Source organism: Rana temporaria, chromosome 10, assembly GCF_905171775.1.
Source record: "Rana temporaria chromosome 10, aRanTem1.1, whole genome shotgun sequence".
NCBI lineage: Eukaryota > Metazoa > Chordata > Amphibia > Anura > Ranidae > Rana > Rana temporaria.
In genome coordinates, this window is record NC_053498.1 from 111,837,285 (window position 1) to 111,861,612 (window position 24,328).

General features: G+C 46.9%; 1 protein-coding gene across 1 annotated transcript in view; it reads left to right on the plus strand.

Moving 5' to 3' along the window:
- Positions 1-23,866, plus strand: part of TTLL10 (tubulin tyrosine ligase like 10) — a 114,661-nt gene extending 90,795 nt beyond the window's left edge. Inside the window, exons 8-12 of the mRNA XM_040325993.1 lie at positions 814-985; positions 3,451-3,591; positions 11,683-11,799; positions 19,181-19,274; positions 23,132-23,866. Of these exons, the coding sequence (XP_040181927.1) occupies positions 814-985; positions 3,451-3,591; positions 11,683-11,799; positions 19,181-19,274; positions 23,132-23,820 (1,213 nt within the window). The 3' untranslated portion in view covers positions 23,821-23,866. The remainder of the gene's footprint in view (positions 1-813; positions 986-3,450; positions 3,592-11,682; positions 11,800-19,180; positions 19,275-23,131) is intronic.
- The last annotated feature ends 462 nt before the right edge of the window (positions 23,867-24,328 follow it).

Consider the following 24,328-nt stretch of genomic DNA (forward strand, 5'->3'; position numbering starts at 1 on the left):
CCTAAATTTCCCATCCTAGTACAAATCCACCCCTAAATTTCCCCTCCTAGCACAAATCCACCCCTAAATTTCCCCTTCTAGCACAAATCCATCCCTAAATTTCCCCTCCTAGCACAAATCCACCCCTAAATTTCCCCTCCTAGCACAAATCCATCCCTAAATTTCCCCTCCTAGCACAAATCCACCCCTAAATTTCCCCTCCTACCACAAATCCACCCCAAAATTTCCCCTCCTAGCACAAATCCACCCCTAAATTTCCCCTCCTAGCACAAATCCACCCCTAAATTTCCCCTCCTAGCACAAATCCACCCCTAAATTTCCCCTCCTAGCACAAATCCACCCCTAAATTTCCCCTCCTAGCACAAATCCACCCCTAAATTTTCCCTTCTAGCACAAATCCACCCCTAAATTTCCCCTTCTAGCACAAATCCACCCCTACATTTCTCCTCCTAGCACAAATCCACCCCTAAATTCCCCCTCCTAGTTAAAACCCCCCCATCCCAAACAAAAAATGTCCCCTCCTAGCACAATTCTCCTCCCCCTTTCACTCAATCCCTCCTCCTAACACAAATCCCCCTTAATCACCACTCCTAGCAATTCTTACTCCCTGCTGCCCCCCTAAATTTCCCCTCTCAACAAAAACCCCTCCCCCAATCATCTTGCCGCATCCCCCCCCCTCCTTACCTCGCAGGGCAGCTTCCTCTCCTGCCCACCCCTTGTCCCGGCCCTGGTTACACCCTTTTCAAGGAAGTCAGATGTTCTGCATACTAACTGTAATTTCTATAGAGTTACCATTGTTTTCCTCTATTACAGGTACATTCCAAAGCCTTTGCTGTTGGAAGGAAAGAAGTTTGATATTCGTTCCTACCTGCTCATAGCCTCTGCTGTGCCTTATTATGTATTCTTCTCTCATGGCTATGTACGCCTGACCTGCAACCCATATGATCTAAAGTCTGATGATCTCACAGGTCACCTGACCAACCAGGTTTGTTACTGGCATACACCCACCCGAAACCATGTAATGCTCCTTTGTTCCATACTTTATAAATGACATTGTATATATTTGATCATTTTCTAGATCAACTCTAGATATGCCCTTATTTCATAGGGCAAAGAGCAATGATAACGAAGCTTACAGCAATCAGTCCGAGTTTCTATTGAACTGATATGACATTACACATTTTATTACAGCACAGTTATAATTCAACAACAAATTTAAAGTAATATAGTTACAATTAAATTACTTGTTAAAGCGAGGTTCCACCCAAAAGTGGAACTTCCGCTCATTTGTCCCCCCTCCGGTGCCATGTTTGGCACCTTTCGGGGGGGAGGGGGGGGAGCGGTATCCTTAGACAGGTATCCTGTCCCTATTTCCAGAAGTCCGCACCGCAGCGAACTACGCCAGCAGCTCAGCTCCCACCTCCTCTTTCCCCCGCCGCCAGGCCAGTAGAATAGAGAAGCAGAGCCTCGCGCAGACGTGAGCGTGATGACGTAAGGAGTGAAAAATTATACATACTGTACTGCTATCTTTCTGTCTATTGTCAATTTATTTTACACATTATATACAATTTTATTTGGTTTCATTTTGTTTTAAGCTGGTCATACATAATACATTTTTCTTATTACATTTCCTTTAGATTTAGGCTGTCCATACATGCTCAATTTTCCTTTAGATTTACCGTAAACTATGTAGTACTAGGGCCTTCCTAATTGCATACAAATATAGATAATGCAGTTAGGGCTGGTGCACGGATTTTTGACACCTTAGGCGAAACTTCATTTTGCCACCCCCCTGGCTCCACCCCTGACTCCATCCCCTTTGCCTTGCCCATGTACATTAATGAAGCACCCATTAAATGCAGCCTCACCAGCACCCATCAATGCAGCCTCACCAGTGCCCATCAACGCAGCCTCACCTGCACCTATCAATGAAGACTCACCAGCCACCATCAATGCAGCCTCACCAGCGCCCATCAATGCAGCCTCACCAGCGCCCATCAATGAATGTTTGCTTGCTTCCATTCATTCGTGAGTCAGGACACAGACACAGTCCTCCGCCGCCGCTGCACCTCTGACACTATGTGCGAATGGAGCGGTGGCTGCCTGCTGATGCTGAGACTTAGTTGCTTGCTGCAGAGAGAAGACAGTAGGAACACCAGTAACCGGGCACCCTAGCCAGCAGTGCACCCTAGGCGCCTGCCTAGTTTGCCTAGTGGTAGCGCCGGCCCTGAATGAAGCTAGTCTGCCTTTGATTATCAATATAAGGTGCAGATGTTTGTACAATGAGGAGCAGCTTCAAATGTCATTGCCCTTCATCAACCTTTCTGATAAGGATAAAGACAATGTAGCAGAACACAGAGGAAACACATCATCCTTTGCCAAGAAACCACAATCATGCAGATCCTGTTTTGCATGTTTTATATGTTCAGAGGAATCCACGGTGCTTTACAGTAGAAAGGTTAAAGAGGTAGTAAACACAAAAACAAAAATGCAATGTAGTGCAGCTTACCGATTCCTAAATGTGGTGGCTGCATTATTTTTATTTCTTTCTTTATTTTTCACTTGGTGATCCATCCAGTAACACACTTCCTATCTTAGGGTGTCTTTACTCTCGATGGAAGAGCAACAGTGGACTCCTTTGGACAGCGGCATTTTCATTCTGGATAGAGGGTAGTGTAATGCCGCGTACACACGATTGGAATTTCCAATGGAAAAAGTCTGATGGATCGGAAATTCTGACCGTGTGTATGCCCCATCGCAGTAATTCCATCGGAATTTACCAACGTAAATGTACATGCCGATCGTGTGTGGGCCGCAAAAAATAAACACGCAGGAGTGATCAAATACCACCAAAAGAAAGCTCTATTTGTGGGGAATAAAGGACACACATTTTTTGGGGGTGCAGTATCGCACAACCATGCAATTGTCAGTTAAACTTGCTCAGTGAATAGTCGCAAAAAGTGGCCTAGTCAGGAAGGGGGTAAAACCTTCCGGAGCTGAAGTGGTTAAAGTACTGGATTTGAGCACCACAAACTGAAAACACTATTTCATTTATTTTTATTTTCATAGCAAATTCATTTATCCCTCCATGTCTCTGTGCTTTATTTTGCTGAGAAATCACTTTGAAAAACACCCCCTAGCATTTCTAGTTGCAGCCATCTTGAGTAAGGGCAAATGATTTATGAAGCATTTGCTTCCTGGAATCTGTATTCCCTCCTGGCATGTATGGCATCATGTTAGCCTAGGCTAGAAACCAGGAAACAAATGATTTTTTTAAAATAATTTAAATCTGATCTACTTTCCTATCTATTCACTAATACTATCAGCATAAGATTTAAAACTAGTTTATGAGAGTTTAGTTGTTCTGTTAATCCATGAACAGAATATAATTATTAAACTTTATAATGTGTTAGTTATTAAAATATATATATAATTTTTTTTTTTACCTAGTACATGCAGAAGAAGAACCCACTTTACAGTGAGATGAAGGAGGAGACAGTGTGGGGAATGGAAAGATTCAACAACTATATCAATGAGAATTTTGCTACAGCTAAGTCTTTGCCTCAAGATTGGGTTCTCAATGTTTTTACAGTGAGTAATCCTCGTGGTAGTCATGTGCCTAATGTTTTTTATTTGCCAACACATTTGATAAATTGGTGAAGTAATCAATGATTTATATAATTATTTATTCATTAACCCCTTCCCATCTCCCGGCCCTTCATGCGTTCTAAATGCTGGGAGCAGGGCCGCCATCAGGGGGGTACAGGCAGTACACCTGTCAGGCCGCGTACACACGGTCGGACAAAACCGATGAGAATGGACCGAGGTTCAGTTTCATCGGTCCAAACCGACCGTGTGTATAGGCCATCGGTCTGTTTTCCTTCGGTCCAAAATTTTAAAACATGCTTCAAAACCGAACCGATGGCCCGCTGCCCGATCCGTCCAAACCGATGGTTAGTACAGAAAAGCATCGGTTCAAAACCTGCGCATGCTCAGAATCAAGTCGACGCATGCTTGGAAGCATTGAAATTCGTTTTATTCAGCACGTCGTGTGTTTGACGTCACCGCGTTCTGACCCGATCGGTTTTTGGAACGATGGTGTGTACACACATCAGGCCACTTCAGCGGTGAACCGATGAAAACGGTCCGTCGGACCATTCTCATCGGTTTTGTCTGACCGTGTGTACGGGGCCTAAGGGGCCCGGTGGTCCCCAGGGGCCCAGATGACATCCCCCCTTTCTCTTTCGTTCATAGACGGACACAGCATCCTTTGACCTTAGGGTTATGTTCCTCCTACCAGGAGATTTTAGGCAGAATTCTTACAGCACCCAAGGTGTTAAAACTTTCCTTCATGCCGCTCCTCCCAGGGGGCGTGGCTCCCCAGGCATAACCCACACCCTGCTTCAGCAGCTTCAGTTTGTTTCTGCCTAACCGTCAGGAGAGTCAGGCTCTCTCTGGAGTCCTGGACTCTGGAGTTTTTTCTTGCAAATTTTTTTGCATTTTGCGAGTTTTTTCTCGCTTTTTTATTTTATTTTTATTTTGAATCCTGCGATTCTTCTATCAACAGCCGACTGGGTGACAGGCTGGGTCCTCGACCCTTGTAGTCCCCCCAGGTTCGGCCTTCGAGCGTGTGCCGGCCCTCAGCTCCGCTTTGGGACGTCCACGACGGGCCCCGTTGCTCCAGGGGCGGCCGGGGAACTTCGGTTCTAGGGCACACATATGACCGGTCTCTATGGCTTTGTCACAGTGTGTCTGGCCGACAGCCATGCCGTTCGCGGACGTTGGTTCTGTCTGGGATACCTCCAGCCGGGTAGTCGCAGGACAGGTAAGTAGTGGCCCCTTACTCAGGTAAGTGGTCTGGCTGGAATGTTTTCCCTTGGGAGGTCGACTGAGGGTTTTCCCCTGCTTTCCTCTCTCCCTTATTCCTCTCCCTCCTTCCCCCTTTGGGTGACGGCTGTGCAGGGGTTTTTTTTTCTCTGGGGCTCATATTTTTTTCACTCGGGTATGGCTGGGGCTGTTCTGTGTCACTGCAGGGGACTGTGGTGGACATTCTGGGCATTTTTGTGTGTGCTGTGTGCTGTTTTGGTGTACTGTCATTTTTGGGTACACTGTCTTTTTAAAACTGCGCAACGGCGGCCATTTTGCCGGAGCCGCGCTTGTATTATTCGGCGGCCATTTTCTTGTGGCCGGCGCCGTTTTCAGCACTAGTTCGGCCTCTAGTGGCCGTTTCGGCGGGGAAAAAAGACCGCGAATCATCTGAGGGGACAGACGCAGCGCTGCAGCTTCTCCTCAGCACACACTTGTCCTTCACAGACCGCGCTGTACCAGGGGGGTGGTGAGTCTCAGGGGGCCCCAGACTGTGCTCTAGCGGCCGGGAGGTGACCTGTGGGGGACTTTTTTCCTGCCATTGGCAGTGGGGGTGACACGGCAGCTGCAATATGGAGCCTGAATCAGGCCCCTCATTCCTCACAATGCCGGAATTAACCCTTAGCGCCCCTCCCCCTGCCACATCTGTTGAATCGGTGTCGGCTGTCCTGGAGTCTTTTCTCACCAGGTTTGAAGCTGCCAGTGCTCGGTTGGGGGGTAAAAAGCGCCCCCCCCCCCGGAGGCTGTTTCTGGGGATATCTCTGACGCAGAATCTGATAACGCTGTTGCTGCTTCTGGTTCTGTCATGTCAGAGGATGCGGGCTTAACCCACATGGACAGCGAGGATGACTCTGCTGCGGAGTCTGCTGACAAGGAATTTGTTGGAGCTCTTATTACTGCGGTACGTGAGACTCTTCATTTAGAGGATGTGGCGGAGACACCAGCGGTGTCAGTCCCTTTTGGATTCCGCAAACCACCGCGTACCGCTAAGGTATTCCCTTGTGTTCCTTATTTGGACAATTTGTTGTATAAGGAATGGGATACACCGCAAAAGGCTTTTACTGTTCCTAAAAGCTTTGCTACCCGTTACCCCCTGGAGGAGGACTTTTTAAAAAAGTGGGTCACTCCTCCGTCGGTGGACCCTCCTGTGTCCAGACTGAGTAAGGCTACTACGTTGCCTGTGGAGGGGGCTCCTGCTTTCAAGGACCCCGCTGATAGGAGAGTGGAGGCCGTGGCCCGCTCCCTGTTCTCGGTGGTGGGTTCGGCGGTAAGGCCGGCTCTGGCCGGCGCCCTGGTTGCTCAGACGCTAACTGAAAGGGCGAAGCTCCTGCTGCAGGATCTGGAGGTCCAGGGTGCTTCCGAGTCCTCTAGGGACCTGGCTGAGCAGTTGATTCAGGGTCAGAAGTTTCTCTGTGAGGCGGCTATGGATTCGATTCCTTTGCTTTCCAGGGCTTCTGTCTACGCAGTGGTTCTGCGCCGCCTTATATGGCTGAAGTGCTGGTCGGCTGACCAGTCCTCAAAAAAGGCCTTGGTGGATTTGCCCTTTAAGGGCGGACGGCTCTTTGGGGCATCCCTGGATGACATCATTAAGGATGCCACTGGAGGCAAGAGCACCTTGCTCCCTCAGTCGGGGAAGGGTAAGGAACCTCGCCGCAAGCAAGGTCCTACTTTTACTACCCCTAAGCGTTTTTTTCGTGCGCCCAGCGCGGCTGGAAAAGGTCCGCAGGGGGCAAAAGCCCCTGCTGCCGGGCGTAAGCGCCCCTGGTTTAACAAACCAAACAAGCCTGCGGAAAAGCCTGCTTCCGCATGAAGGTCTGCCCCCGCCCGGGTCTCGGGTGGGGGGACGGCTTCACGACTTCGCGGATCGGTGGAACTCTCTTCTGACCGACCGTTGGGTTTGCGAGGTGGTCGCCTCGGGGTACAAGATAGAGTTCCTCTCTTGTCCCCCAAACAGATTTTTTCCATCCAACCTCCAGCTTCCTCCGGATCGTCGGCTAGCCCTGTCCGGGGCTGTCCAGGATCTTCTGGACAGAGGGGTGGTTGTGCCGGTTCCCTCGCTGGAACGGTTTCGGGGGTTCTACTCCAATCTGTTCGTGGTTCCCAAGAAGGGAGGGGTTCGCCCTGTCCTGGACCTAAAGGCCCTCAACTCCTTTGTCAAGGTGCAGCGATTCAGGATGGAGTCGGTCCGTTCTATCATAGCGGCCCTCCACCAGGGGGACTTCATGGCGTCCTTGGACATCATGGACGCATACCTGCATGTCCCCGTTTGCACAAGCCACCAAAGGTATCTGCGTTTTGCGATCGGGGAGGACCACTATCAATTCGTGGCCCTCCCGTTCGGGCTGGCGTCGGCACCACGGGTGTTCACCAAGGTGCTCGCCCCGATCCTGGCCTTGCTAAGGCAGCGAGGGATCGCTATCGTGGGATACCTGGACGACCTTCTCCTGAGAGCTTCTTCAAGCTCAGAGTTAGAGGAGGACGTGTCCATCACGTGTCGGACTCTGCAGGAGTTCGGCTGGCTTCTGAATCTCAAAAAATCAGTGTTGGTTCCGTCCCAGAGGCTGGAACACCTGGGGCTGGTTTTGGATTCGGGGGAGGCAAAAGTGTTCCTCCCATCGGAAAAACTGCGGACCCTGCAATCTGCAGTGAGACAGTTGTCGACCCAGAAGTGGTCGTCTCTTCGCTTCTGCATGCGGGTTCTGGGTCTGATGGTGGCCTCCTTCGAGGCGGTTCCGTATGCCCAATTCCACACCAGGGTACTACAGAAGGAGATTCTGTCACGATGGGACAGGGTCCCATCTTCTCTGGATCGCCAGATTCGGTTGAGCCATCTGGCCAAGTCTTCCCTGGCATGGTGGCTGACGTCTCCGGTTCTTCGGTCCGGGAAGTCTTTTCTTCCGTGCCGCTGGACAGTGGTCACGACGGATGCCAGCCTCTTCGGCTGGGGGGGCGTCTGGGGCACCCAGTCAGCCCAGGGGCGTTGGACTCAGGAGGAGTCCCGCCTGCCGATCAATATCCTGGAGCTCCGAGCGATCAAGCTGTGCCTTGTCAGGTGGTCCCTGGAGCTGCAGGGCCGTCCTGTCAGGATCCAGTCCGACAACGCCACGGCCATGGCGTACGTCAATCATCAGGGCGGCACAAGGAGCTCGGCCACGGCGACGGAGGTCGCTCACATACTTCGGTGGGCCGAAAGGTCCGTTCCGGCCCTGTCAGCGGTATACATTCCGGGAGTTCTGAATTGGCAAGCCGACTTCCTAAGTCGCACGACTCTGGATCAAGGGGAGTGGTCTCTCCACCCGGAGGTTTTTCAGATCCTGTGTCAAAAATGGGGCACTCCAGACGTGGACCTTCTGGCGTCCCGTCTCAATCGGAAGGTACCACGGTTTGTGGCCAGGTCAAGGGACCCGTGGGCAGACGCGGCAGACGCGTTAGTGGCTCCCTGGGGTCAATATCACCTGATTTACGCCTTCCCTCCTCTAAGGCTCCTACCCCGCCTGCTGCGCAGGGTGGAAGCCGAAGGGATTCCAACGATCCTGATCGCCCCAGATTGGCCGCGTCGCTCTTGGTACGCGGACCTGGTACGTCTGGTGGCAGACGCCCCCTGGCGCCTGCCTCTGAGGGAAGATCTCCTGTCTCAGGGCCCGATCTTCCATCCTGCTTTACGGTCACTGGCTTTAACGGCGTGGCTGTTGAGAACCAGGTACTGAAGGACCGGGGCCTGTCGGGCCCGGTAATCTCTACCATGATACGTGCACGGAAGTCCACTTCTCGAAAAATTTATCATCGTACATGGAAAGCATACATCTCTATGTGTGAGGAGATGAAGTGGCACCCCCGTACTTACGTGGTGTCCCGGATCCTGCTGTTCCTACAGCGGGGAGTGGACCAGGCTCTTGCCTTGAGCACGATCAAGAGTCAGATTTCTGCTCTGGCTGTTTATTTTCAGCGTCCCGTGGCAGCGCACTCTTTGGTTCACACGTTTGTGCAGGGGGTCCGGCATGTGGCCCCCCCGGTGCGCCCTCCGCTACCTTCTTGGGACTTGAACTTGGTCCTCTCGGCGCTTCAGCGTGCCCCCTTTGAGGACATTCGGGAGATCCCCTTGCTGACTTTGTCGCAGAAGGTGGTCTTTCTGGTAGCTATTACCTCTATCAGACGAGTGTCTGAACTGGCGGCCTTGTCTTGCAAGGCCCCCTACTTGGTCATCCATCAGGATAAGGCGGTGCTGCGCCCGCGACCTTCTTTTCTTCCGAAGGTCGTTTCGGCCTTTCACATTAACGAGGACATTGTTGTTCCATCATTATGTCCTCAGCCGAAGAACCCGAAGGAAGCCGTTTTACATTCTCTGGATGTGGTTCGGGCCCTTCGAGTTTACTTGTCGGCGACAGCTCCGTTCCGGAAGTCGGACTCGCTGTTCGTGTCTGTGTCCGGTCCCAGTAAGGGCCTGGCAGTCTCGTCGGCCACCATTTCCAGGTGGATCCGACAGGTTGTGCTTCAGGCCTACGCCCTGAAGGGGCGGGCGCCTCCCTTTCGGGTCACGGCGCATTCGACCAGGGCGATTGGAGCCTCCTGGGCTTTCCGACACCAAGCCTCTGTGTTACAGGTGTGTAAGGCTGCGACCTGGTCGTCGGTCCACACTTTTTCAAAGTTTTATAAGGTGGATGTGAGTGCATCTTCTGATGCCTCATTCGGCCGCAGGGTGTTACAGGCGGCAGTTTAAGGTTGGAGTTCCTCCGTTGAGTAACTCCGGTTTTGTTTGGGGTGTAACCTGTTGTTTGCTGTGTTATTTTTCCCACCCCTCGTTTTTTTTGACACTGCTTGGGGACGTCCCTAAGGTCAAAGGATGCTGTGTCCGTCTATGAACGAAAGAGAAAAAAGGATTTTTGTACTCACCGTAAAATCCATTTCTCTGAGTTCATAGACGGACACAGCACCCACCCCTCCTTGGTTTGTACTGCTTGTTACGAACTGAAGCTGCTGAAGCAGGGTGTGGGTTATGCCTGGGGGAGCCACGCCCCCTGGGAGGAGCGGCATGAAGGAAAGTTTTAACACCTTGGGTGCTGTAAGAATTCTGCCTAAAATCTCCTGGTAGGAGGAACATAACCCTAAGGTCAAAGGATGCTGTGTCCGTCTATGAACTCAGAGAAATGGATTTTACGGTGAGTACAAAAATCCTTTTTTTTTTTTTTTGTTCGTCAGCACCCAAAGCCCCCAGACCTTTAAGGGGCCCGAATGGCATCCCCCTTTTTGTTTTTTTTTCCGTCTGCACCCAAAGCCCCCCTGACCTCTAACGGGCCCGTTGGTCCACAAGGGCCCCGGATGGAATCCCTCTTTTTTTTACGGTTCAATATTTTTTTATCAAAGGTTTTAAATACAAAGAAGTATATCTATAAGTATCCAGCTGAGTACCGGTTAAAGCTTGTAGGAGGATTTTTCATTCTCCTCTGACTGTCCAATGAGGCCATATAACTCCTGACCCTCTGGACAGTGTTGATTGGCCCTGTGCTGATCACACCCTCCCAAGAAAAAAGAAAAACTCTCTAGCAATACATACCAAACTGAGCATGTGCAGAGTGCCCCCAAGGCTCTTTTCTATCATCAGATGGATTAGGAACAGCAAAAGAAGGGGTGTGCAGGAACAGGGACCGCCTGTCTTTTCTCCGCTCTCCCCTATGGGGGGATCGGATGAACACGGACTGTCTGTCCGTGTTCACCCGATCCGATCCGCCAGACAGATGGAAAAGTAGGTTTTTCCTCCATCACATTTGGGCGGATCGGAGCGGGTCGGATGTCAGCGGGTATGTCACCGCTGACATCCGCGGCTCCATAGAGGAGCATGAAGCGCCTGTTCAGGTCCACCTAAAAAACTGGCAGGCGGACCTGAACGGGGCCGCCCGTGTGAAGGAGCCCTAACTTTTTGGGAGTTTGGGGATTTTTTTAACAGCCTATAAACTCCCCTCTATGTTATCCTATGTGTCCTTGGATGTTTTTGGATGTTTATCAGCAGTGGAGTTTATGGGCTGTTTTCTGAACGCCCTAAAATCGCGTTCAGGAGTCGTTTTTCTGACTACAAAAAATGCCAAACGCTCATAAACGCTGATAAACGTTCAAAAACGTGGCTTACCAGCGTTTTTTAAAAGTTTTTGATACATAAAAAAAAAAAAAGGTTCAACGCTATTGCAAAAACGTTAAGAAACATTGAAAGACCCACTGCAAAGCTACTGGCGTTTTTTATAATGTTATTTTAGTTGTGTAATGCCCCGTACACACAACCGTTTTTCATCGGGAATCCCGACCGTGTGTATGCTTCATCTGACAGGATCTCTTTTTTTCCATCAGGAAAAAATCCTAGCGGAAAAAACATTCGTCTGGATGCTTTTCCGACGGGAAAAAAAACATGCATGCTCGGAAACAATTTGACACATGCTCGGAAGCATAGAGCTTAATTTTATCAGCTCGTCGTAGTCTTTTACGTCTCTGTGTTCTTGGCAGTCAAAAGTTCACCGGACTTTTGTGTGACCGTGTGTATGCAAGGCAGGCTTGAGAAGAATTCCATCGGGAAAACCATCTTTTTTTTTTCTGACTGGAAAATCGGTCGTGTGTACGGGGCATAGCGGAACATCGACCTAATAATGTTTGGCCGAGGTAAATATGATAACCACACTTTTCAGGGTCAGCAGGTTTACTGTATTTTTATTTTTTTGCGTTTATTGTATTACCTCTCATAGTCATATCTGACAGTAGATGAATTAAAAGCAGTCTGGTGTGCATGCCTGTAAATGTTTGCCTGCTATGTCATTGTCTTCCTGTCTTTGACAGAAAAGGATGCAGCAGATAATGATACACTGTTTCCTGAGCGTAAAATCAAAGCTGGAGTGTCGACGGGGCTTTTTTGACCTCATCGGCTGTGATTTCCTGATTGATGAAGATTTTAAGGTATTGTGTTAATGTCAATTTTAGACATTGTTACTGTTTAAACCGTACTGTATACTATAAGTATTGAATTGGTTAAAAAGAAAAAGGTTAACAATGCAGCTTCAGAATATGGAAAACAGCATAAAATCAGTACCAATGCTTTGCATTCACACTCACGATTACCATATATTAAAAGAGTTTTACATCTTAACCACTTTAAACCCGCACGCCGTCAAATGACATTCCGGGTGGACATCATATGACATCATATGACGTCCTGTACTTTGTGCGGGGATATCTGAATGATGCCTGCACCTAGAGGCATCATTCAGATATCATTTTCTTCCGGCGGCGATCCTGCGCACCGTAAGAACGATCATAGCGGTGGTCCCGCCACTTGATTGTTCTTACAGGCGGCGGGAGGGGACATCCCCCCCTCCCGCCGCCATCCGGTGCTTCTCCGGGCTCTCCCGTCCCATCAGACCAAAATCCGCCGCGGACAGAGAACGCGGTGACGTAGAAGACATCGACGTTCTCAAACACGGAAGTGGAATGCTTCCACGCATGCGTTGAATCAATTCGACGCATGCGCGGGATTTCGGGACGCTGGTTACACGTCATAACCAGCGGACATGCCCGATTAGGTGTACTAACCATCGGACGTGTCCGACGGACATGTTTCCAGCGGACAAGTTTCTTAGCTTGCTAAGATACTTTTGTCCGCTGGAAACCTGTCCGCTAGGCCGTACACACGGTCGGACATGTCCGCGGAAACTGGTCCGCGGACCAGTTTCAGCGGACATGTTCGACCGTGTGTACGCGGCCTTAGATGTTCCACCCGAAATATAGGTGGAACATGTAACACGTTTTAAAGATAAACTAAGCTGTTAAAATTCCAATATAATGGAAAAACCTACTTGGTCATAGTGGTTCTAAGCAAGAGAGAAAATAATATTAGCAATCTATTCCGATGCCTTTATATGTGGGGCAAAGCAATTGCAGTGACCTGTTGTTTTCATGTGCCTTGTTGACATATTGCCTTTCACATATGTTCTGAGGTTTTAAAAGATACCTGTAAAAGGCCAACCAGGAGCCTTAAAGTGGTATTCCGGGCAAAAAAAATAATAATTAAAAGCCATCAGCTACACATACTGCAGCTGCTGGCTTTTAATAAATGGACACTTACCTGTCCTGGAGTCCCTTGATGTCAGCACTGGGTGCTTCCGCCACCATTGAGAGTAATGCCGCGTGCACACGACCATTTTTCATGACGTGAAAAATGCAATTTTTTTAAATGGTCATTAACCACTTGCTTACTGGGCACATAAACCCCCTTCGTTCCCAGGCGAAATCTCAGCGTCCGGCACTGCGTCGCTTTAACTGACAATTGCGCGGTCGTGCGACGTGGCTCCCAAACAAAATTGGCGTCCTTTTTTCCCCACAAATAGAGCTTTCTTTTGGTGGTATTTGATCACCTCTGCGGTTTTTATTTTTTGCGCTATAAACAAAAAAAGAGCAACAATTTAAAAAAAATATATTTTTTTTTTACTTGTTGCTATAATAAATATCCCAATTTTTTTTTTAAAAAACAATTTTTTTTCTCAGTTAAGGCCGATACGTATTTTTCGACGTATTGTTGTAAAAAAAAAAAAAAAAAATCGCAATAAGCGACTGGTTTGCGCAAAAGTTATAGCGCCTACAAAATGGGGAACAGAATTATGATTTTTTTTATTATTTTTTTTTTTTACTAGTAATGGCGGCGATCTGCGATTTTTATTGGGACTGGGATATTGCGGCGGACGTATCGGACACTTTTGACACAAATTTGACGCCATTCACATTTATACAGCGATCAGTGCTATAAAAATGCACGAATTACTGTATAAATGTGACTGGCAGTGAAGGGGTTAACACTAGGGGGTGAGGAAGGGGTTAACTGTGTAGCCTGGGTGTGTTATAACTGTGTGGGGGGAGGGGGGTGACTGGGGGAGGGGACCGATGCTGTGTCTCTATGTACAAGAGACACAGATCGGTCTCCTCTCCTCTGACAGCACGTGGAGCTCTGTGTTTACACACAGAGCTCCACGTCCCTGCTGTCACCTGCCGTGTCACTGACGATCGCGTGTACCCGGCGGACATCGCGGCCGCCAGGTACACGCATCGGGTCTTCGGCGAGTTGCTTCGGGACAGTTTTTACCCGCCGCGCGCCACCCAGTGGCGCGCGCGGGTAATGCACATAAAAGGCAGTTTTTAAACGGCCACTTGGCACTTGAGAGCCGCGCTGCGGACGTATTTCGTCTATAGCGCGGATCTCAAGTGGTTAAAGCGGAGGTTCACCCTAAAAACATGTACCGGTATATAACATTACATTCTGCATACTTCCAACATTTACAGTATGCTGTTTGTTTTTTGTTTTTTGCTGTACATACCGTATTATTGCTATTTTCCACCCGACTTCCGGGTGCTCACTCCCGCGGGAGTAGGCGTTCCTATGCAGAGGCGCAGTGTCATGTGGGACTTCGCCCAGATGATTGACGTCTTGAGAAAAACTCCCCCCCCGGCGGATAAGGCGCGTCACGAGTTTCCAAAAGTAGCCGAACTGCGAATCGGCTCTATACGGCGCCTGCGTGCCAACTAGGAGCCATGTAGAGCTGACTGCGCAGGTGCCGTATAGAGTCGACTCGCAGTTCGGCTACTTTCGGAAACTCGTGACACGCCTTATCCGCCGGGGGGAAGTTTTTCTCAAGACGTCAATCATCTGGGCGAAGTCCCACATGACACTGCGCCTCTGCATAGGAACGCCTACTCCCGCGGGAGTGAGTACCCGGAAGCTGGATAGAAAATAGCAATAATACGGTATGTACAACAAAAAACAAAAAACAAACAGCATACTGTAAATGTTGGAAGTATGCAGAATGTAATGTTATATACATGTTTTTAGGGTGAACCTCCGCTTTAAAAACGACCGTGTGTAGGCTCCAGAGCATTTTTTTCGACGTGAAAAATGGGCATTAAAAATTTAGAACATGCTCTAATTTTTTGCGTCGTTTTTCACGTCGTGAAAAACGGTCGTGTGTAGGCTTTAACGACTGGGAAAAAACGCTCATGCTCAGAAGCAAGTTATGAAACGGGAGCACTCGTTCTGGTGAAACTAGCGTTTGTAATGGAGATAGCACATTCGTCACGCTGTAACAGACTGAAAAGCACGAAGACTGAAAAGCGCGAATCGTCTCCAACTTTTACTAACACAAAATCAGCAAAAGCAGCCCAAAGGGTGGCGCCATCCGAATGGAACTTCCCCTTCATAGTGCCGTAGTACATGTTGTACGTCACTGAGCCTTGCTCGAGCATTTTTTATCACGATCATGTGTATGCAAGGCAGGCTTGAGAGAAATCACGTTGAGAAAATGTCGTTTTTTTCCATGACATGAAAAATGGTCGTGTGTATGCGGCATTATAGAAGGGGGAATAGAGGTTTTCTAATATCTAGGGATCAAGGTTCTACCAGCCAGAATAAAAAAATCTGAAAATACTATTTTTCATATTTTTAATAGAACTCGTGATCATGGAGAGAAGGGCTTACTTAGGACGTTCTGGCTATTGTTAGTTGTGATTATGTGGCCTATTTTAAAACTAATCTTCCAAAATGAACGAATGATAGGGCATGACGAGTTTTTAATTTAGGCTGGATAATAATGGATTGTTATTTGTTTTGTTCAGCCAGCAGGCTAGATTCTTCCATCTACATAGTCGAGGTGGATGGAGGAATCCTCTCTGCTGAGATATTGTATTCAGACAGCAGGAACTGTCCGCTATCAGAATAAACTGATCAGTGGCTGCAGCTCGTTGGCTGCAGTTGCTGATTGAATTTTTTTTCCAACAAGGCCATTCAACAGAAGTCGATCATTAGATCAACTTCTGTTGGGCAGAAGTGGCCAAACATGTGTCGAAATTTAGCTGGTCCCCGCTGAACTGGCCAAATTCTGCTCCAACTACGGCCAGCTTTAGTCTATGCTAGGACAGCTGGGAACCAGGAGCTCATTTTTTAGGCTCTCCAAAGCCCCAGTGCCAGTGCTCTTCTGATGTTAGGCCTCGTACACACAACCGTTTTCCTCGAACAGAATCCATCAAGAAACTTGGTGGCAGAGCTTTTTTGCAGAGGAAAGCGGTCGTGTGTATGTTTTTCATCGAGGAAACTGTCGAGGAACTCGACGAGGAAAAAAGAGAACAAGTTCTCTTTTTCCTCAACGGTAGTCTCAATTTCCTCGTCGTGTTCCTCGTCGGGCTGGTTTTCGATGAGAAACACGTTCGTGTGTATGGTAAGAAACCCGCGCATGCTCAGAATAAATGAGATGGGAGCGCACCTTCGGTAAAAGTAGCGTTTGCAATGGAGATAGCACATTTGTCACGCTGTAACAGTCTGAAAAGTGCAAATTGTCTCTTACCAAACTTTTACTTACCACGCAGTAACATGAGATTAGCAAAAGCAGCCCCAAGGGTTGTGCCAGTGGAATCGAACTTCCCCTGCCGTTGTATGTGTTGTACGTCACCGCGTTTGAGAACGAGGAGATTTGGTCTTGACAGTGTGTACGCAAAGCAAGCTTGTCAAGTTTCTCGACAAGCCTAACAAGGAACTCGTCGAGGAAAACGATGTGTCTTCTCCGGCGAGTTCCTCGGTCGTGTGTACAAGGCCTAAGGCCGCGTACAGACGACCGTATCTGTCCGATGAAAACGGTCCGCCGGACCGTTTTCATTGGACATGTACGCTGCCGGATTTTGGTCTGATGGTTGTACACACTATCAAACCAAAATCCCTGCGGACAGAGAACGCGGTGACGTATACGACACCGACGTTCTCTGATGCTGAAAGTTCAAAGCTTCCACGCATGCGTCGAATCGATTCGACGTCATGCGCGGGTTCTCGGGCCAGCGGACATGTCCGGTGAGTCATACTGACCATCGGACATGTCCGGCGGACATGGTTCCAGCGGACGTGTTTCTTAGCAAGCTAAGAAACGGTTGTCCGCTGGAAACCTGTCCGGTTGGCCGGAAAATTGTCCGGTCGGCCCTACACACGACCGAACATGTCCGCGGGAACTGGTCCGGCGGACCAGTTTCAGCAGACATGTTCGGTCGTGTGTACGAGGCCTAAGAGGTAATTCTGCAACTGATAAAAAGTGGGGACATACAAGACACTAAATTTGTGTACTGGACATGTACAATAGACCTGCTGAAGATATTGTAAAGTTCTACAAAAAAAAGCAATATCAGCCATTCAAATTCAAAAGCAACTTATGATGTAATATATGGTAAATTAATTGGCTTCTGTCTAAATTGGCCCTAGTATATGAATGTGAGTTAGGGACCTTAGATTTTAAGCTCCTTGAGGGTAGGGACTGATGTGATTGTACAATATGGGTAGATTCACGTAGGGAGCGCGTATTTGTGTCCTATTTACGCTATGCCTCCGCAACTTTGACAGGCAAGTGCAGTATTCACAAAGCAAAGTTGCGGCGGCGTAGCGTAAATAGGCCGGCGTAGCGTAAATAGGCCGGCGTAAGCCCGCCTAATTCAAATGTGTTTTATGTTAATTTATTGTGACCCCACGTAAATGACGCTTTTTCCGAACGGCACATGCGGCGTCCGTTAAAGTATCCCAGTGCGCATGCTCCAAATTAACCCGCAAAAATGCTTTCAACGTGAACGTAAATGACGCACAGCCCTATTCGCGAACGACTTATGCAAACGGCGTAATCAACGGAAAATTCGACGCTGGCCTGACGTCCATACTTAACATTGGCTGCGCCTCATATAGCAGGGGTAACTTTATGCCGGAAAAAGCCTTACATAAACGGCGTATCTGTACTGCGACGGCCGGGCGTACGTTCGTGAATAGGTGTATCTAGCTGATTTACATATTCTAGGCGTAAATCAGCGTACACGCCCCTAGCGGCCAGCGTAAATATGCAGTTAAGATACGACGGTGTAGGAGACTTACGCTGGTCGTATCTTAGACAAATTCTGATTCTTTGAATCAGGCGCCAAGATACGACGCCTCACACTCAGAGATACGCCGTCGTATCTCCTACCTGAATCTGGCCCAATATATGTAAATTGATGGCGTTATATAAGTACCTTAAATAATAATAATAATAATAATTAATAGCCATAACAAGCTGGTTTACACTCCTCCCAGGGGAATCGTATTCCTTGATCCGTTCACATGTCAAACTGTATTGAGAGGAAGGAAACACAGACATCATGTAGTGACATAGGATATAGGCTACATTGAGTTTAGCTGAGGAGTGATATTACATTGTCTGTTTGGTTTGTAAAAAAAACAAAAAAAACAAAAAAAAAAGGCTTGCAGCTTAAAGTTGAAGTTTTTCCTGCTTATATTTTGTCCTCTATGGTTCCTCCCACTTCATTCAACAACATACTAATTAAATTAACTTTAACTTTTTCATTGCATACCTAGTTATAGACCCAGTGGTGTCATCAGTGGGTCTTTGTGCTTCTCTATGCAATGCAAGCAGATCAAACCTGGTGAGAGGTGCTGTACATAACTTCCTAAAAATATCACATCCCCCTGCCTCAGTTCTTCTCTCAAAGGTCCAAGTCAGTGTTTCTCAACTCCAGTCCTCAAGGCGCCCCAACAGGTCATGTTTTCAGGATCCTAACATCACGACTCCACCCACACAGCTCCAGACAACAGACCCACCCACAGAATCTGCAGTTTTTCAGGTTTCATAACAGACAGAGGGGAGAGATTTGACAGGTAAGGATACATGCAGGAGGCATCTATATCCTTATAGATCAGCACTATGGTAGTAGTTTATAAAGAATGAGAGTGGCTTTACATCCACTTTAAAACTATGTCAAACTAGACCCCCCTTTCTTCTCTGATCCCTTCTCCTTCACTTTCTTTTCCTTCTATTCTCTGCTACTTAAATCGATAGTCTTCCTGTCTTTAAAAAGGCCCACATGTTATAACACGGTTGCTATCGCCAAGGTCCACGCACTTCTACTTTTGCTGAACGCAGCTTACGGGTTGGGGGATATACCCCTCTCTCCATGACACAGTTAGTCTCCATTAGGGGTGTCTGCAGATAGGCCACACCCCCAAGGACTTTCTCGACCTTTTTTCTTGTTAACTATTATGTTAGTTTTTATTGTACTATGGATTTAATAATTTCATCTTGAAATGTACAACAGACTGTGCCAATGTCTTCTTACACTTTCTGAAAAACTCAATAAAAAACTATTGAAAATTAAAACGATGTCAAAAAAAGTTGGGTTAGACAGTGACCAAGATAAAAACCTTTGCCAAGCCTTACCTCCTACAATGAAAGCCCTTTCTATCTATAGCCAGCCAGACACTTATTGCTGACTCTTTTTTTAGGTGTGGCTGCTGGAAATGAACTGTAATCCTGCTCTGCATACCAACTGTGAGGCACTGAAAGAAGTAATCCCCAATGTGGTCAATGAAACCCTTGGTATGTATATTTCATACACATTTTCCAAGTTTAATTTGTGAATGTTTGTTCAGACTTTAGCAAGGCCTACTGATTTATTATATTTATTGTTTTTCAATTTTTTTTTATATATTTTTCACTGCCTGCAATTTGCCAAATGATACTAGCATAGAAGACGAAAGTGGGTTAATTGTGATTGTCATTTTGTCTACACCAGGTGCTGCACAAGCATCATAAAAATCACTGCATACTAGCACATTATGACAGACTTACCTTATGTGGAGCCCTCCAATGTAGCGCTGTCACAGCTCCCTGGCACTTCCATCTTCACCCGGGTTCGTGGGCTCCAGCTATACGAATGACACCGGCTGCATCTAAATGGTGCAAGTTTAGGAGATATTCACTGTACTTACAGGAAAGCCTTATTATAGGCTTACCTGTGGATACAAGTTAAAAAAGTAGACTTTACTTCCACTCAGGGCCGATCCGCCCTATAGGCTCACTATGCAAGCCGCTTAGGGTCCCGCAAAGCTGCAGACGGCCCCCCAAATTACTAGAGGCCCCACCTGGTGAGAAGTCATTTTCGGCCCCTTACCCCGATTCTCAACTCGCTGGCTGCATGGCAGAAGAGGTAAGAAGTCAGTACCCCCCGCTTCTCATTTTATTGTAAGATGTCATTTTCGACAGCAGAACACCCCCTTCCCCACACTTTTCAACTTTAATATTTAATGTCACTGTCGGCAGCTCCCCCCTCCCCTAAAGTAATACTATTTTATCCCATTCCTCCGTCATAAATTGATTAAATGATTGGTCATCACAGTGATGACATGGCACAGAGCCGCTCAGTGCACCAAGTCTGTGGACTAAACTTGGCCATAGATGGAGAAAATCACTCGATTCCCTAATCAACACAGTCAGTATTGATGGGGGAATCTCTCTCGGGGAGCCATTGTGTTCTGGGGTAGCTGTCCTTGCTGGGTAAACGCAATGATTACTGCTAGTGAATATACTAGCCATTAGCTATAATCGAATGTGAAATCCAACAGGATGGTTGTACCCCAGTTGATCGATTGATCAACTGGGTACATTTAGCCTGCCCATAAATGGTTCGAACCAACTATGGTCAGCTTAAGATGTCTAATGATGACTTTGAGGTCATTAACGAGCACAACAGCCGTTAACAGTTGCCGTTTATGAACAGTACTGGAGAAATAACAGTCCACATCTTCTGCGAAGTGGTTAAGCCACACTGGCACTGCAATACATACTTGAAGGCATCCCCCTCATTAAAGGTTCAGCAACACACTAAAAGCGCAGACATCACCTTATCAGGCAGCTGAAGACTTTCAATGAGTGTCTGCACCAAATGAAAAAAAAAAAAACAACAATAGCGGCGCAAATTAGTTTGAAACTAAAAAACTTAAGAAAGGGAAGGGCATACAAAGGGTGGTCTTGGATTTTTATTACTCCCTGTGTTTCCACTGGGGGGATTCACCCCCCCCCCCCCCCAGTATTAGTCTCTACTAACTTACTGTCACCAGGACAGATAGTGATGGGAAATCCAAAATGTTTAAGTTGCCAGCGGACCAGGAGAGGAGGGGAAATCATCCAACATGGACACTTGTTCCAGTGACTTCTCTCACTTTATAGAGATATCCACTCACTTTGTATCAGGGTCAGATCTAACCTCCCTGATGTGGGGTGCCGTAAAAAATGTTGGGTGGGGGATGAAAGGTCAGCAGGGCAGAGGAGGGGCTTTAGGGGGGCACACATGAAATCTGAGGGGCTCTATGCAGCCAACCTCAGCACCCCCAAAGGTCATTCATTGTATCTTATCACTGGGAAAGGAAGTGAAGAGAAATATTCCCAAGGGCACAAAGACAGAGGAAAACAATTGTTTTAGCCATATAACCCAACCCAAAACTAGAAAAATAAAGGTTTTCTTTAGATATACTTTAACAGACATACGTATGGAAAATAATTCCCAGCTTTTTGGGGATTGTAGTACACTTTGAACTCCCATAGGGGTTTTAGAGCTCTTTAGGAATGGTGGTAGGGATACTTCTACCTCTACATTTAGGTGTGACAGATGCTGCTCGTTTTTTTCGATTGAGCCTCTGATGCCATCAGACAAAATCATTTTCCTTCCTATAGAATCCACTGACTGGGGTCAATTCACAAAGAGAAACGTTATTGGTTTCCTTCAGTTGTTAAATTACCACCCCTTATTTAACACTAGCAAACATGGTATTCACGAAAGCTATAATCGTTATTCAACATAGTCGTTATGGTTTTCAACTGACTCGTTAACCAATCGTTATGCTAACTACTCAAGAGTTATTTTAACGTCCCAAATCGTAATAATAACGTCTAAGATCATTAAATAATGCTGGAGAGATGCATTCTGGGAGCAGAAGGGGAGGAGAACAGCTGCATGTGGAAAAGAGCAGATGCAGAGAGAGAGAGAGACACAAGCAAGACACACGTGGAGATTGAGCATGTGATGTGCATAACTTCTCTGTGTGCGTTTTTCTAAAGCCATGTGTATTTCCTCATACAGAGAATAAATCATGGGAGATGATAATCGAAATTTAGCCATCACCTGGGTTTCAGAAAAGACATCCAAAATAGTACGTGAACGGAATACACGTTTATAAATCTGAACAACATTCTAATGTGTTCTTCTTCGCCTCTGGATAATTTTAAGTTTAAATAGAGCATGGTTCCATCTTGCCCAAAACTACTAAAAACTTCACTACACTATAAAAATCGCCAAAAGCTTCCTCTAACAACGAAATATCGCCTGGGAAATGTCATAACGACACCCTGAGGGAGGTGATATGTAACGATTGCTTAACGATCGATAACAGTCAAAAAAATCTTTGTGAATTGCACTTCTGTACATATTTAACGATTTGTCTTGTTAAAACAACGATCGAATCGTTAAATAACGATCCACACCTTTAAATATCGGTTCCGTGTAGTGAAACGTTATTTGATGACTTTTCAAAGCGTTAAATCGTTTAGTGAATTGAACTAGCTTCAATAACGTGCAAAATCGTTAAAATAACGACCGGAATCTGGAAATAAAGCTTTGTGAATTGACCCCATTGTCTATATTTAAGATTAATTTGGTAACACCAGAGACTTAAAGCGGGAGTTCACCCATAAGAATTTTTTTTCAAAAAATCCCCTTAGATGGATGCTCGTTTTGTCTAGGGGAATCGGCTAGTTGTTTTAAAATATGAGCTGTACTTACCCGTTTTCGAGATGCATCTTCTCCGTCGCTTCCGGGTATGGGTCTTCGGGAGCGGGCGTTCATTCTTGATTGACAGTCTTCCGGTCGCATCCATCGCGTCACTAGTAGCCGAAAGAAGCCGAACGTCGGTGCGGCTCTATACTGCGCCTGCGCACCGACGTTTGGCTTCTTTCGGAAAATCGTGACGCGATGGATGCGACCGTCGGAAGCCTCTCGGAAGACTGTCAATCAAAATAGGAACGCCCAGTCCCGCAGCCCATACCCGGAAGCGGCGGAGAAGATGCATCTCGTAAACGGTAAGTACAGCTCATATTTTAAAACAACTAGCCGATTCCCCTAGACAAAACGAGCAGGAATCTAGGGGGAACAAGTTTTATGTACGGGTGAACCCCCGCTTTAACTGAAAAGATAAGCAGGATTTGTTACAACCTTTCTAGCGGGGAAAGATCTATAAGGCTTCTTGGAGAAACGAAAAACCGGACAGGAGATTGAAGCTTTCTCTATGCCATCCCCAATAGGGTAATTCTGTCTTAGATGAAGCTCCTCTTTAAATAAAGCCCTTTATGATATGCAACTCAACTAATTTGAAAGACTTTATTGAAGTCCTTTGTTTCCGCAGACTTGGCACTTGAGATCTTCAAAAAAGGCTTTAAAGGCCAACGTATTATGCCCCTGAATACACAGAGAAAATTTGTGTTGTTATACAATGGGGAGACCAATGAACAGGCTATAAAATTTTACTGGCCCATAAGCTCCAGTCCTGCTAAAGAAGAGAAGAAGACAGCTCCAGCTGACAACCAAATCAGACTTGTGAAAAATGCGGAGAAGCCCCAGAGATCTTTGAAACCTCTTGCAGGCCGTATTGCAACTAGGTCAACTGTCTTGCGATCTCCTCGAAGAACAAGCTTGGCAATGTCCCCTATTAATATGATGGGCTTTCATGATGGCATGGCACTCCACACAGTAAGACACAAAGCCATGTACAACACAACATCTAAGAGTCTGGATGGGCCTCGGTTCAGCAATTTAACAGAGGTGGGCCGAACAAATAAAAAAGTTAAACCAACACCTGTTGCCAAGATTTCATTTACAGGTCCTCAGAAATTTAGAACGCTTGGCAAAAAAACACCCCCGTTTACAAGGAGGAGCACACCAGATACATCGACCAACGCCAATGTTGTGATCCTCTCTGAACAGAATCGTCTCCTCTTCAGCAGAGGCTCTGTCCGCAATGTTGAGGACCCCGGTGAACCCAAATTAGAAGATGAACACTCAAATGAACATGGTCATGGAGTATCTGTAAAATAATGATGGTCATCATGCCAAAACTAGTAAAAGAGCATTAAAAAAGTGATTAGCGGTCTTTATATATGTAGATGGTCACATCTGGCATTTCTAAACTTGTATTTGTCAAACTGAAAACCATTGCCAAACTTACAGTATTTATCTTTGCTGATCTTTCAAGAAAAGAGTCCAGGAATGCATAAAGATTGGGATTTTTACGACAGAATTTGCAAGCTAACTTGTAAGTTTTGTTAAGAATTCCACCCAAAAGTTTTACAGGACTAGTGTATGAGTTTAAAGCTAACATCTGTGCCTTTTTGCTAAATTCTGCTAAGGTGAAAAAAAAATGCTTTGATCATTTGCAGCTCTGGTTCACTCTTCTGCATTTAATGTCACTCAAATGTTTGCCCCACAGCCATGGAAGCCAATATCCTCTGACACATGCTTATCACAGACACAGAAAACTGCAGGCAGAAGAACTTAAAGTGGATGTAAACCCCCCCAAAAAAATTTTTGGATGTCACAATGTAGA